This window comes from Scomber japonicus, chromosome 1 (genome assembly GCF_027409825.1).
Source record: "Scomber japonicus isolate fScoJap1 chromosome 1, fScoJap1.pri, whole genome shotgun sequence".
Classification (NCBI taxonomy): Eukaryota; Metazoa; Chordata; class Actinopteri; order Scombriformes; family Scombridae; genus Scomber; species Scomber japonicus.
In genome coordinates this window covers 29,115,902-29,131,075 of record NC_070578.1, presented here as the reverse complement: position 1 = coordinate 29,131,075, position 15,174 = coordinate 29,115,902, and the positions used below count along the sequence as shown (strand labels likewise).

Below are 15,174 nucleotides of genomic sequence, written 5' to 3'. Positions count from 1 at the left end.
AGGCTGAAAGCAAACAAACCATCCCTCTACTGTGTGGTGAAAAGCTCTTAATCATAGCTATATTTGCTCTGATACCAGAGGGAAAAGTCCTAAATTGAAGAATTAATTTAAATTTCTTGTCATAATCACAAACAAAATGTGGGTTGTCAAATGACTCCTCTGAGATAGGAATTATCCAATCTCTGACCAGGGTGCATTTTAATCTCAGACATAAGGCTTTTATAAGCAAGAGGATTAGCAGTGACATGGCACATCATCCAAATCATGTCTTAATGCTACTAATGACTTGCTTGTTGCATCCTGACAGCTTGCTGTGATGAAGTCCCCCACTCTGCTTTTCAAACAGAGAGATATTAGAAGGGAGGTGCTGCAACTCACAAGCTTTTTCCACAATGAGTTTTCTATTTTCAGAGAGATTTAAGGGAAGCCTTTTGAAAATATAAGAACAGCAGTCTTTTCACTCTCTCTCTCTCTCTCTCTCTCTCTCTCTCTCTCTCTCTCTCTCTCTCTCTCTCTCTCTCTCTCTCTTACTGAAGTCTAATAAGTAAAATTGGACATTTATCGTTTTATTGTGAGCGTTGGGACTGAATAGGCAATAGAAACCCAATAACACCTGCAGAAACATCCGTAAGTGTCGTGCAGCCCTACATCTGATTAGCAGTATGCTGAGCTTATGAAAGCAAAGTGGTCATAAAAACCGGACTAATATATCTACCCTTTGTTTATGTGTCTAATTGTTTGCCGTTTTAATCACGGTTGCTATTGACCGGACAGTGGAAGATCTACAACCATGACGCAGGTTGTGAGTGACGCACGTTATGGGCGTCCCTGCAGTTTGCACGCTGCAAAAAAACACTCAACTTCAAAAAAAAGTCAGAAAGTAAAGATAAAGGATTTTAATGATGCAATTTTTACAACAGCAATTTTCGCCCCAGCCAATGCAGTCTCAATTGTTCTAGGATTTTTTTCTCTAAACAAGGATTTTGAGGTAAGACTTATTAAGACATTTTTTATTTATTTATTTTTCTTTATTTAATGTTATCATCTTAAGTCACTAGACAAAAAGTAATCCTACTGGTATATTGCTATAAACATAAAAAACATGAAATGGCATAAGCTTTTGAAAGGCTATGAATTGATATGTCTTGGTAAAATGGACACTTTTTACAGTGTTCTCCTCTTCCTCTTCTTCCTCCTCCCTCTCCCCCTCCTCCTCCCCTGTAAAGGCAGAGGGGGCAGGTCCTGTTGTAGTACGCTCTATTACTTACCTGGCAGGTGATGCTGTATCTCACACGGGGCTTGAAGAGCCTCACTGCTTATCTGGTTATAATTATACAGAGGTGACCTGGTTTCAGCACCGCGGCTCGTCAACAGCTCCAGTGCAAACACGGAGATTTGGTCAGCCCCTCCCCGCCGGGTGCTTTAGACAGAGCGGGTAGCCAGGGCGCAGCCTCCGCGGCAGTTTCAGCACCAGCAGCCGGAGCGGAGCTGTCCACACATTCAGCACTTTGCTCCTGGAGGGGGTGGACAAGACTACGGGCAGAAGACACCCAGGAGATATCTTCCTCCTGGACGCACCGAGACAACTTATTTCAGGATGGCGTCAAAATACACTGGCCTCTTCATCCTTTTCCATCTTCTAGCCCTGAATGTAGTGAGCCAGATATCTGCCTTCCCCACACCTACAGCCTCATCGGATGGTGAGTAGTCGTTGTAATACATTTCTTAAGAGGAATACTGCATGCTATAAGTCAAGGGTACTTCTTAAACAGTTAGTGGAGACATTTGGTGATTAGAAAGGAGATTTTAAAATCGTCTTAAAGTGCAATAAGGTCATAAAACTTTCAGCACACATGGCTGATGGCTCAAAAAGAAAAAAAAGAAAAAGCACCACAGGATAACCATAAGCTCATTATCTGTCATCTTACCTAATAATCACATTAAAGATGTAGTAATATCTGAGAAAATGTAAACAAAAATAGGCCACGTTGAATAGTAGACACACACATACACATATGCAGTTAAAGGGATATTGTTAAAAAAATGATTGACTGTTTCTGCTCAGCTTTTTAAATGATTTATGATATACTGTAGCTGCTTCTTGAGGTGTCATTCACATGCAGCTGCAAACCTGTTGAAAAATGACAGCAAAAAGCAGAAGCCTTTAAAGTTCAGCTCCAGTTTAGACGCCTAGTCGTCGGTTAAGGGCGCTTGAGGTCTATTTTCGCCGCAGTTTAATCTTTTGTTTGATAATCCGATTAAGCTCTGCCTCTGCGGTGGTGACATGGGAGAGCAGGAACGATCACATAAAGTATGAAAGAGAAAAAAAAACATTTGAAATCATGATGAAAAAAAACAATTCAATAAAACGAAATGTAAAAAAGTGTAATGTAATGACATTTGCCTGTAAAGCTGAATAGACAAAGATTAAGATTTGTTTACTCCATGTAATTTACATCTGTAATCTACACAGTCTGGGTCTCCTTATTATCAATAAAGTCTTCTTTGAGTTTCCAGTTTCATAATTGATTTTTTTGTTCCTATTACAGATAAAACTGTGTACAATAGACAGCTGACAGAAGAAAAACCACTACAAGAGCAGGTAAACTCCTCCGTCTTCATCTCCCATCCAATATCCGGCCAAATTAAGCTTTATGGTCACTTGTCAAACAACCTAGTTATTAGCACAGTAAACATTATTAATCAGCTAATATCCTCAGTGGAAATTATTTGACTCATGTTCATCATTTCTGCAGATTGCTGAGGTGGACAATGTGAAGGCTGCAGTACAGTCAGCTGGTAAGTGGAAACCCTATTGCCAATCAATCAATGACTTTATTTCCGTCTGCCGAGTGGGTTTGTGTTGCAGCACTTCCAGTAAAACAGGCTTCATCTCTGCTGTAATAATACTTATTAAAAACCACACTGCTGTGAGATGAGAGTCATCTCCACTGCTTGTATTTCCTCACTTTGATGGTTTTGTTTTTGCTGCTGTTCAGAGAGCCAGCGTCCCACTGGTTCCAAGGACACAGAGTCAAAGCAGGACCGTGATGACTCCACCGTGCTGAAGTCACTGGCTGACAGCCAGAAATCAAAGGAGACCACTGAGGTGCCAGTCAAGGCGGATCAGTACATCCCAGATGAATCAGACTCTACCAAGAGCCGCCGTCTGGCTGAGGACTACGACTCCACCAAGAACGGGATGGATTATGGCAAGTACCGGGGTACACGCACCTGCCACAAAAGCATCATATACTAACAGGTCCCATTGCTTGTAAGGGTGCAAAGTGAGGTTGTTGGCTCTGAGTCTGTCTGCTGGTGCGACCTTTGCCCTCTCTGCTGAGGGCAGGCCTCATGCTGCGTGACGCTGTCTCTCTGACTGGCCACCAGGCAGACATTTTAAGGAAGAGTAGGCAGAGAAAACACGTGCATGTGATGGGGATAAGCAGAGACAGAAAGACAGAGTCAAGAGAGAACGTGTGCATGCAAGAAAGAAAGATTATCCCCTCTCCCTCTCAGACACACTTGTAAAAGCTGATGCTGGGCTACTGAAGCAGCAAAACACCTTTTAACTATTTACAGGATACTTGTAAATACATGTCTTAGATTTTCTACTGCCCTTATTTGATACACATCTTAAAATTACATTGATAAAGATTGCAGTATCACTCTATACGAGTCTCTGAATGTTCAGAATTTGTCTCAAGAAAAATCACATAAAAAGCATTTGTCTCCAATGCTCCGAATTGACAATTATATTGTTTTAAAATTGTGTTTTGTGCTGATGTCAGCTTTATTCAATGCGGATTTCATCAGATCAGCGCACATTTCACTGTATATGCATATAATTTGATATCCACTCCAGTCATCAGCATAAAGCAGAGTCTATGAGGTGAGTCAGACACAAAGCGCTGAGTGCTACACTTCATCGATTGATGTGTTCGGCCCAGCAATGACAAGCAGCTTGTCAGGTTACGCTTCATCTAAATTTGGCAAGCGCAGTCTGGATTTCATTTCTTATTTCCTGGAGTGTGACAGAAATAGGCTTGGTGTTTGAAGGTACATCTCTGATGACTCAACCTGCCAATACAGGCAAAAGTATTCTCGTTTTCTATTATGTGTGGACCTTGGAAAGCAGCGGGGATTGTCAGAGTCAAGTTGTAACTATATATACTGCAGATATGGATTTATTGAGTATGAGAAGAGGAGAGGAGATGTTTTTGAATGAATTTTGCCTTTTATCTGAGATATGACACAATAGAGAGACAGAGAAGAAGTAGGAAACTAATAAGGAGACAATGGCGAAAGAAGAAAAACAATAAAAGCTCCTACAAATGTGTAAATTGTTCAATACAGAAGTTAAGTTAGTTTTCCTGAAATATTCGAGAGGACTGTCAGTGTGACATAACTACAAAAGTATAATCAGTCAGACATATTAAAGACCCCTCCCAACATGTTTTAGGACACATAAGAAATTCTCTTTTGGAATAATAAAGTATGTCTGATGTGTTTTTTCCACTTCGTGGAACGTTCAGCTATATTCCATATCCATATAATTACATCTACTCCTTTGCCCTCATTAAACAACTCAGAATTGATCAATAGGAAAATATTGACAATTTAACACATTTAACTACTGGATACAAGATGTCTTCTATTTCACTGTAAAGTTAATCAGTTTATGTGCCATGGAGGCCTGTGTAAGTTGTATACTGGCTCTGAAGACACAAATTCTGCTTGTAGGTATCCACTTTAAACTTTAAGGGGAAGAAAGAAAAAACGTTCCTTCTTCAGAAGATTAATGCAAAAACAGCCTTTTAGTGTCAAACACCTCAATCAGCCCAGTGAGGCCCAAACATCCAAATATGATTGGAAATTAAAGAAGAAACATCTACTTTATACCAGTACACAGATAATAAGCATCTTTAAAAGGTTCAAATTGGATAACATATGTGTCTTCTCCTCTCAGATGACCCAGAGAGCTTCCGTCAGGTGGATGGCACTCCGCTGACAGCAGAGGATATTGTCCAGAAGATTGCAAACAAAATTTACGAGGAGGACGACAGAGGAGTGTTTGACAGGATTGTTTCCAAGCTGCTCAAACTGGGGCTGGTAGGTTGTGAGCTTGTATCCTCATATGGCTTTCGATTTGACACAGTATGCGGCATGACATTTTCTCAACAGGAGCTTGCTCTTTGTGTATTCTCTTCATTTCCTTCACTTGGAGGGAGGGAAATATGTGTCAAATGTGCTTTGTTCCTTGAGAAAGAAATCTGTTTCAGTGGTGAATTACCTTTTTGTCTCTCAATAAGTCGCTAGGTGGTGAGAATGAAATGGATCTCTCAGTGGCAGTGATCATTATTATGATAGATAGAAATTTAGAAGGTACATGTTGTTCTGTCTGCCACATTTTACAGCACATTTGTTCTTAGTTTTTCTGTTTGTCTTTCTGTAGATTACAGATAGCCAGGCGGACACTCTGGAGTACCAGGTAGCTGAGGCTCTCCAGGATCTCATCACCAAAAATGCAAAGAACAATGAGGTTGAGGACACTGACAACAATGACCAAGAAACCAGAGGACAGGAGGATGACCAGGACTCTGACGCAAATGTGGTAAAACTTGCAAAGAAGCATAATAATAGTTATGATATTGATGTTATAATAGCAATAATGACAAAAACTACTTTCCAGGATACATGGGAGCAGCCCAATCGCCGCTACAATGATGACGAGGAGGAAGAGGAAGGATTCGCTGATGAGGTTGAGGATGAGGTAGACAGGGATGCAGAGGAAGATAGAGATGACACAGCAGACAACACCTGGGACAAAGACACTGAGGAGGGCAATGAAGTGAGCCCAGACGACGGGCTCCAGGACCTGCAGTACTTCCCAAACTTTTACCACCTGCTCAGAAGCCTTAACTCGGGTAAAAACACAAACGCAACGTTACTGTGACATCTTAAAACTCTTGATCTCATTTTTTCTCCCCAAAGATGGTAGTTCTTTAGATCAAGAACAAGGCTAGAGAACTGTTGTTGTCATGGCAATATTGTTCTCAAAGATGAGTCAGTGCTTGTTTTGCCCGCCTTTGTTTCCCATGACATACCTTCCTAGGAAGTGCGGATGAAAAGCGCGCACACATCACTAATTATTTATAATCCCATTATCATGAACCCCACAGTCAAACACCATGCAGTACCATTAACACCATGGCAACCACTTAGAGGTGCTAAGACATTGATGCTAGATGTTGGTTTTGAATGAGTCCTCTGGTTTGATGTTGCAGATGAAGACACGCAAGAGAGAGAGACACTGATTACCATCATGAAGACGCTGATTGACTTTGTGAAGATGATGGTGAAGTACGGCACCATCACACCTGAGGAGGGAGTGTCCTATCTGGGTAAGACATGACAGTACAGCAGCAGTGTTTATTTATAGTCGGGAACATCAAGTGCTTGAAGTTGAGACTTCATATCACATCAAAGATTACAAAGTCCTTGAAGACCTCATTAAATTAAAAATAATTAACATGATGTTGTGAGAGTAGGTGATAAGTCAATTATATGGTACCATTTTCTAGTATGTCAGTCTTTATAAAGGATGAATAAGTTGTAAAAAAATTATTAATGTGTAACAAATCATTTAAATCAGTCAAAAATGTTTGGGCTGCCAGGTTTTAAGGATTTTGTCCATTTTCTTGATTAAAAATCCATGTATTAACAGCTTGTTAACATTTACACTTCCAAACTCTTTATTAATGACTTAATAACATGTATAAGTGCAGACTTGATGGCGTCTTAGGAAGTGAGAAACCTATTAAATAGAAGGTTTAAACAGGTTAAAGGTTAATGCCTTTCCTGAGCTTTAATTAACAGCTTCTAACTGATCTGTAAATAATTCATGTGTCATTAATTAAGCCATTAGTTACACTTTGAAACCCCTTTATAAAGAGCATCTTTTTATGAAGTGCTACCATTATCCATTATTATTCATTTTCATACTTTTTATCATTTGTATCTACTTTCAGTGGTGTCATGATGATTATATCATACTGTAGTTATTCAGGGTTTTATTCTACACATGAATAGCTTTGCTGATTAAATGTTTTATGATGGAACATAGTCGATTGCTATGAAGACTAACTTCTATGATTTTGCATACATATCAGCATATATTCATACTGTGAAATGTTCTTCTTAATATTGATTCCAACTATATTGCACTGCACTAGTATGTGTTGCTTACAGATAGATGGTAGATTGACATTTTAAGTTTAAATCCTTTGGTTGCATTAGCTGGTTAATAAGTGTTATGAGGGCTTTTTCCTTGTTTTCTGTGTGTGTTCAGCCGAGTTAATGTCCGTCATCAGCTGGTGCAGTGGCGTGTGAAGCCTGCACAGACAGATTAGTGTCAGGGGCCTCCCATAACCAGGCTGCTTTTCATGGTTGGCCATCATGTCAATACCCAGTGGAAAGGTCAGCCACCTGTAAGGGACAGATGTCATCTCTTTCTGTAAGCCTAAGGAAGCCCCCGACCCAACATCCCCTCTCTCTGTATCAAGTGACACTCAGTGCCAGACAGAGAAAACAGAAATGCTATACAAGAAAGAGGATTTTTTTTTGTGTGTGTGTGTGTGTGTGTGTGTGTGTGTGTGTGTGTGACAGTGGTCTTAACTAGGGTTGTAAGATTAATTTCATTATCTATTAATATTTAATTATATCTTCATCATTCAGTCAATAAAACATCATCAAGACATCAGAAAATGTAAAATGATCATGATGCCGATGATGGAAAAAAAAAAAAGTTCCCATCACAAGGTTCCTGGGCTCAAACTGACACCTTCAAATTGCCTATTTTGTGGGACTAACAGTCCAAAACCAAAAGAGATGCTATTTACAGTGAGATGAAACAGTGGAAAACAGCAGATAACCATATTTTAAAAGCTGGAAATAGAACATGTTTGCCATTTTTTCTTGATAAATGACCTAAATAATTAATTTAATTATGAATTTTAATATTATACATAATTTTAAAATTATAATTTTAACACATTAATTTTCTGTTGAAACTAATTAGTCTTAACAAAGAGCAGAAGCATACATATTTAGCTAATTATAATGAGTTAACAACAATGCTTATAACCTACTATAAGAACTGTGATCAGTATTAAGAGTATAACTGGCCTAATCAATACTCCCTCAGATGACCCCTAAGCAGCAGCTGGCCGTTGTGCTCACACAGCATATCAAATGACTGCTGCTGACGTTACACACTACAACATAACAGGCATATACCATTTCACAAGATGAGATGAGTTTCCTTGGCAACCCCTTGGCCTTATGTGGTATAAGTTGCGAGGGGATAACAGGACAGAATCTCACCATTGCCTAGCAACATATTCCCCCCCTCCACCCCCACCACTTCCGTCCCCCAGATGTGATGAGTCAGACAGGTACACAACTAAATACACACAGCTGTCAGTCAAAGATAATGTGCCTAAGCGTGATATCAGCTCTAAGATAGCGAGAGAGAGAGAGAAAGAGAGATGCAGAGGAAGAGAGTGGGGGAGGTAAAGGTTGTGTGTTTGTTTGTGTGTGTGTGTGTGTGTGGGCAGAGGGAGAGGATGAAATAATGGGCTTCCACTCAGCTACAGGTGGGAGGGGGCGGCATGAATACACAGAGAAAGCACAAGGGAAAGTGAGATGGTTAGATAATAAGAAGGAACAGGAGGCTGGAGTGAACATGAGTGATGAGTATGGAGATTGTAAGGCTCTTTTGATACGCAGTTATGGAGTGAAGCCTTCATCTTTCACATATCATATCTTTTGTCACAGTACAAAATTCCTTCAGGATCTAGACACAAAGCTGTAAAACATTTAGATTTCTATGAGCTCTCTCCTCCCACATGAAGTCATATTCTTTTATCCTCTCAGTCAGCCAGTGCGGAATTACCTTAAAGTGCAATGTCACTAGATATTAGCTCCAAAAATTCACTGACTCCAATTGAGTCTCATTCAATAAGTGTCAACTTCTCTGTAGAAACAAATACATTCACACTTCAATAGTGTGAAGTGAACTTGGTATAGAGGATTACATGCAGTTATTAAGATCATTTTACACCTTTTTCATTCATGTATCATTCTCAACTCCTCAGATAAATGTTTTTATAATTAAACTCTTTGGTGCACTGTTAAATCAGTGATGCTATAAACTTTGAGGGTTGAGGGTCACGTGAATCTAGGGGTAAAAAAAATACTTACTTGTTTAAATGAATGGAAAAATAATCCCTACAAAGGCTGTTGTGATACTGTATCATTTTTTGCCAAAATTCAGTGGGCAGTTCATAAATAAATTATTGTAAATGAAAGAGGACGAAAAAAAGATTTTGTTTATCACTATCATCATGCACATTAATTGGATGAAACCCTTTTCTAATGATAATAATGCTCTGAGTCACACAGGAAAAGCAAGGGGCTTTCAGGCGGTTAAGAGGCTTTTCGTTCATCGTCTGTAGAGTGAACTGATGACACAACACTGACTAAATCTAAATTCATATTTGGCCTGTCTCGCCCACCTGCAGAAAACCTGGATGCAATGATCGCCCTGCAGACCAAGAACAAGCTGGGCAAGTCTCTTGGACCTCCTGACTTCGCGGGATCCAACGGTAAACAAGTCAAACATGTTCAGAAAAGCATAAACTTTGTTGGTCAGAATAATTTTTTTACAGTATGTTTTCCCTATGGTTCTATCTAAAGGAATAACATTTTTTTTATTATATTTTATTATATATTCTCATTTTTGTCTTCATGAGGATTAGTTTGCTCCCCTTAACCTCCCCAACCAGTTATTGGGATACATTTCTCAGGCCATAAAAACACAAACCTTTTGAGTAGAGATGTGGTTGGATTAAATGTACCTTTAAATATCTCCACCTACAACTGAGCTCAAATTTCTCACATTATTGATTCAGTCTCTTGAAATAGTTTAACATTTTTATCCCTGTGCTGTTTCCTCCCTCTAGGAAAACTCTTGGATGAGGATGACAACACCAAGGCCGAGGCCGCCAAGATGCAGAAGGAATATGAAAACCTGAAAGACTCAACCAAGGAGGAGCAGCCCTCAACTGAGACCAGTCAGTCCACAAACTAAACCTGATGACCAGAGGAAACATCTGTTTAGACATTTGATCATGAGATAAAAGATTCATACATATTCACCATATAGCTCCTTAAAAATGATGAAATATGTGCTCTTTTTTCTTTTTTTCCTTTTCATTATGATTTTATTGTTTTGTTTTGTGTCACATTTCAAATAAATTCAGAATTCTCAAATATTATTATTCTCAAATATGCAAATTTACATCAATTCTATGACGCAAAAAAATCTTCATCTTCTCTCTACTTCAGTAAACAGTCTTCTAAATTAGTCTGAATGCGACTGCCATTTCGGACCCAGCACTTTTGATCAATAACAATACTGTCCAGGCCAATCATAGCCAAGTTCCTGTTTGTCCCTGAACTAGGCCAGTCCAATAACACTTACAGGAAAGCCTCTCACAGCTGCCATTATTTTCTGACTCTGCGCACTGTCCTCTACCCACTCGTCAGCCTAATCCACACGCACGCACGCACGCACACACACACAAACACACACACACACACATACAAAAGGAAAAACAAAATGAAACATAGAGCAGGATTACCCTCTGGACATTTATTCCAGCAGGAAATGAAGTAAATCCTGAGTAATGTGAACTAAAATCTGTGTTATGTATATGTTTACAGTCTGCGCTGAGTTACATAATGTAATATTTATGGACATATGGCATATGTTATTAATCAAGCAAAATTCTTATCTATTCTTGATTGGTAGCTGGCTTCAATTTTAATCTCTTTTTTTAATATTTAATAGCAAAGTTACCGACATATAAATAACAGACAATGATCAAGAGACACAAACACAACCAAACCAAAGAAAGAAAAGGAGGGATGTGGTGGGGTAGGAGAGGGGGCTTTAGAGTTGACATTGGGAGGGGCACCTGTTTACTGCAAATCATGGGCTAGATTGAAATGTTATTTTATGGTGATCTCTGATTGTAAGAGTTAATCTTCCCACATCCAGAATCTGATCTATTGTTGAGAGCCATGAATTTAGTTTTGGTGAATTTGGCTGTTTCCACGTCCTTCTCACTTGCTTCATGGCTTCAATATGTCAGCCGATTGTATCTTTCCTAGAGAATGAATACTCAATAGCTTTTTAGTTTCATAAGTATACTTTATGGTTTTCTCATCCTCTTCCTAGAAATATGTGTTTATAATTAACATACTTAATCTCCACATCCTCTCCAGCAACTGGTCTCTACTAATGAGACATTTCCCATACTTACAATGCATTATAAAATATCTTATGCTCACTTTCCAAGCAAATTCCCTCCAGGATTTTGATTATGTCTTAAAGTTTCCACTTAGGAAGTCTTTCCAATCTTTTCCTGATATTTTTCATTTCCAATACTTTTTCCCTTCCTCTTTTACTTAATTGCTACTGAACTCAAACTAAAAACACATTTCCTTAGTTTTCTGCATGTGAACTCAGGACCAGGCCCAGAGTCCTATTGTGCTGTTAGTTCAATATGAAAGTACAATTGTGGCTGCCAGCGTGTTCCCATTGCTACAGAAATTTAAAACATGAATCAAAAGTCTTGCTTTAGGGAAACAATGTGATGTAAATTATTAATATGTGTAAGACAGCACCATTTTACTTTTTAGTAGAAATTAGCCTCCTCTGAGTACTAATGTGCTACATAAGAAGTAAAGAAAAATTATTTTGTTTTCTTATACATAACATTGGAGCGTTCTCATGTCTGCTTTTTCATTCTTTAAACTTCAGATCAGCCTGGCAAATCAGAGACCTATCTGGAAGCCATCAGGAAGAACATTGAATGGCTGAAGAAACACAACAAAGAAGAAGGCAAAGATGGTGAGACACACTCCTTCATTAATATTTCCATTTTATAGGTCTAATAGATGTCCCCTATCTAATCTTTGCTTTAGCTGTAAGAGCTAGAACAAGAAAACATCCTCTTTTATTAACCTCGTGTCCTCAGTAAACTGTGGGGGATCACAGAGAGGTCTAAGACGACACACTGAGGAACAAAAAAATTTGAGGCCTCTTTTGTTAGCTTGAATTTGCAATTAAAATGAGTGTGGGATACTGGGATAGATGCTTCACTCCTGATCTCATAAATATGGATCATTCTTAATGAGCCTGTCCTAATTACTCATGATACAGCTGCCTTGTTCAGAGACAAAAAAGGTCTATTCATTTATTCCCTCCTACCTGTTCCACAACATTTATGATGTGTGTTTGTACAGTTAGGCGTGTGTTCATTTGCACACATGTGAGAGTGAGTAAAAAGGAGATATTAACCTACTTTTTTTAAGATATTGAACCTGGTATAAAATTAGCACTTCTATTGCAACGGCACAAAAACACCATGCAAAGGCCATAGCATCCTTGTCATCAAGCTCTGCTCTTTTCTCATGATATATGGCAGATGTTTGTGAGTGTATCTTTGCCTTACTAACACTGTTAACTGTCAGTGTTCATAAAGAAGCAGCATTCAAAGCTGAAACTGCACCAGTCTGCAGAGCTGTAAAAAACTATTAAAGTCTAACACACAAAAACACACTGCTATTGGGTTCTCCACGGACTAAAATCAATGCCCAATGGTGTTTAATTAAGCAGCAGAGAATGAAATGTTAATGAGTTCTCACTATTCAGGCCATCCTTGCAGTGGTGATCATCACAGTAGGGCTTCTGGGATGAAAAAAAAACTCTAGCTGGGTGATATTTATATGTACAGTTGATGTTCACTGACCTGATCTAATCCGAGCCAATCAATACATGATTCAGCCACTGAGGACAGAGGAGTTGCAGATCTTTAAAAAAAGTTTGACCCAGATTCCAGCATCCATCTTAAAAAACCAAAGAAAGAAAGAACGTTTTAAATGCCTGACGCTGAGCTTGCAGAGCCGGCGAGTCCAGAGCAGAGGGGCCGGAGCAGCAGGGATGTTTTGTTCGGTGCTCATCTCTGACCTGCCTCTATATGGGACACTTCATTAGCATTCTAGTGTGCACAGTGGTTGTCTGGGACAGAAGAGGCCTCCCTGCCTGCCTGTCAGTGATCTGGGAAGAAGAGACAGACAAGCTCAGACTGAACACACTCAGAGAGTCAGAAGGTGCCCTCAAATCACCCAATTTTCCCATGGTGGGACTCTCAGTGGCTAAAATGATACACCATCAGTTCCCACTTATCCTGCACACTGTGTACCACATTACATTTCTCCGTCTGCATGTTCTCTTCTGTAAAAGTATAGCAGGCGGAGAACAAAAGCCTTTTCAACCAAAAAAACAGTGTCATAGAAACAGAGTGGGCGACAGGCCATTTATTGTGTTTACTCTACCAGAAGCACCCATTAGGACAATCTCAGCAGGCTGTTTGTGTGTAAATGTGTGCATACTTGTGTGTGTGTGTTCTATGTTTACGCCTACACACTACACAGATTAGCCAGAGGAGCAGATGGACAGAAAGGCGTCATCCTGGTTCTGGCTCTTGGCTTCTCATAGTCAAGACAGAGAGAATCGGTGCTGTCTCTAATCACATTCTGTTAATCCGTCACACGTCATGTTTGTCACTGGCAAACTGTGTTGCAGCAACTGTACATTGAAGCAACTCAATAAATTGCTGTTGCTGGAAATGTTACTGTGATTTCCTGGCTGTAATCTGCCCTTCTGTTCCCTCTTCATCAGTCATTCAGCGCAAGGACAAGTGGTGCGGCAGCTGTTTGCTCATTTTGAAACTCATTTGTTACCATGACTGATAATACAGGGTTAGATGTTTTATCTCTAAATATAGCCACATCATACTGTGGCCTTATGGCACTATGTTAAAAGGCAATGATTTGTCTGGAGCAAGGTGAATACAAACTGTGCTTGACAAAAAAGTATGATTATAATGTCACTGTAGGAAGTGTAACTTGTGTTTCAGTCAGTGATCTTTTGACCTCCTTATTTAATACTTGTACATGTTATTTTCTGCGACAGACATGCTAAAGCTGACCTTAATCCTCCTTGATAATGAACTACCGTACCAGATTATGGCTTGTTTGGGTGTCTTGTGTTAAGATGATACTGCTTCGGGATAAGACTTTGATGTCTGATCTTTCCTGTAAACCACCACACTGTCACGATCTTCCTCTCTGAGTTCCAGATTATAAACCCGTTCTTTGCTCTGTCTGCCTTTCTAGATTATGACCTGTCCAAACTGAAGGACTTCATGGACCAGCAGGTCGACTCCTACATTGAGAAGGGCATCATCGCTAAGGGCGAAGGTGACACCATCAAAAGGATCTACAGCAGCCTGTAACGCCATCATCCATCATCCATCCTCCAGCCAAACTCTGGCCTAAAACACAGGACTGAATCTGACAATAAGATCTACAACAGAACCCTAATTTTCTTTGTTATTTCCCATGGCATGGTAAAGTATATACTATGTATTCCAAACTACCTGCTTAGAGGAATCCTTTTAATCACCCATATGCCCCCCAAACATATCAAGAGAAGGGATTTAACAACACTATCAACAAAACCGTAAAATCATTCCTAACTGATCATATTTGCACGTCAAGATTACAGAGTAATAGAATATTATTGAGAGAATTTTATGTAACTGACTGATACATCCAACTAAATAATAGCATTTACTCCATCTTCACCCTTGTGGGAAATTAATGTTATGCGAGTATGATGCTGTAGCTTTGTCATCAACTACTGTTTTCAGTATGTTTTTTGCAACAATTTACACATATATCAAATTGTACTCATTATGTGTAACCTGTCCTAGCCTATTATATTTCTTTTTCCGGTGTTTATGTGAGATCTTAATGTATCCCTGCTTTTCATTTGACCAAAAATATATTTGTTGTGTATCATGTCAGTGCCCTCGGTATTCGTTTTGTTCTGTTCTTCTGTAATTCTCCTGGGGCCCACTAGGGGGCGATGAATGAATCATTTTTCTCTGCACATCTCTGTGAGTTAAACCTCTCATCTCTTTAGAGACACAAGATGAAGTATTTTTAAATGTAAATATCTGTGATTTTTTTTCCTAA

The 15,174-nt window shown here is 39.3% G+C and overlaps 1 protein-coding gene across 1 annotated transcript; it reads left to right on the top strand.

Moving 5' to 3' along the window:
* The first annotated feature begins 1,286 nt into the window (after positions 1-1,286).
* scg3 (secretogranin III) lies at positions 1,287-15,129 on the top strand. Its single transcript, XM_053322604.1, has 12 exons — positions 1,287-1,700; positions 2,550-2,602; positions 2,757-2,799; positions 3,000-3,224; positions 4,970-5,112; positions 5,456-5,614; positions 5,693-5,927; positions 6,288-6,404; positions 9,585-9,668; positions 10,026-10,136; positions 11,891-11,980; positions 14,311-15,129. The coding sequence occupies exons 1-12, from the start codon at positions 1,598-1,600 to the stop codon at positions 14,427-14,429; spliced, it is 1,482 nt and encodes a 493-aa protein (XP_053178579.1). The 5' UTR covers positions 1,287-1,597; the 3' UTR covers positions 14,430-15,129.
* Positions 15,130-15,174: the final 45 nt, after the last annotated feature.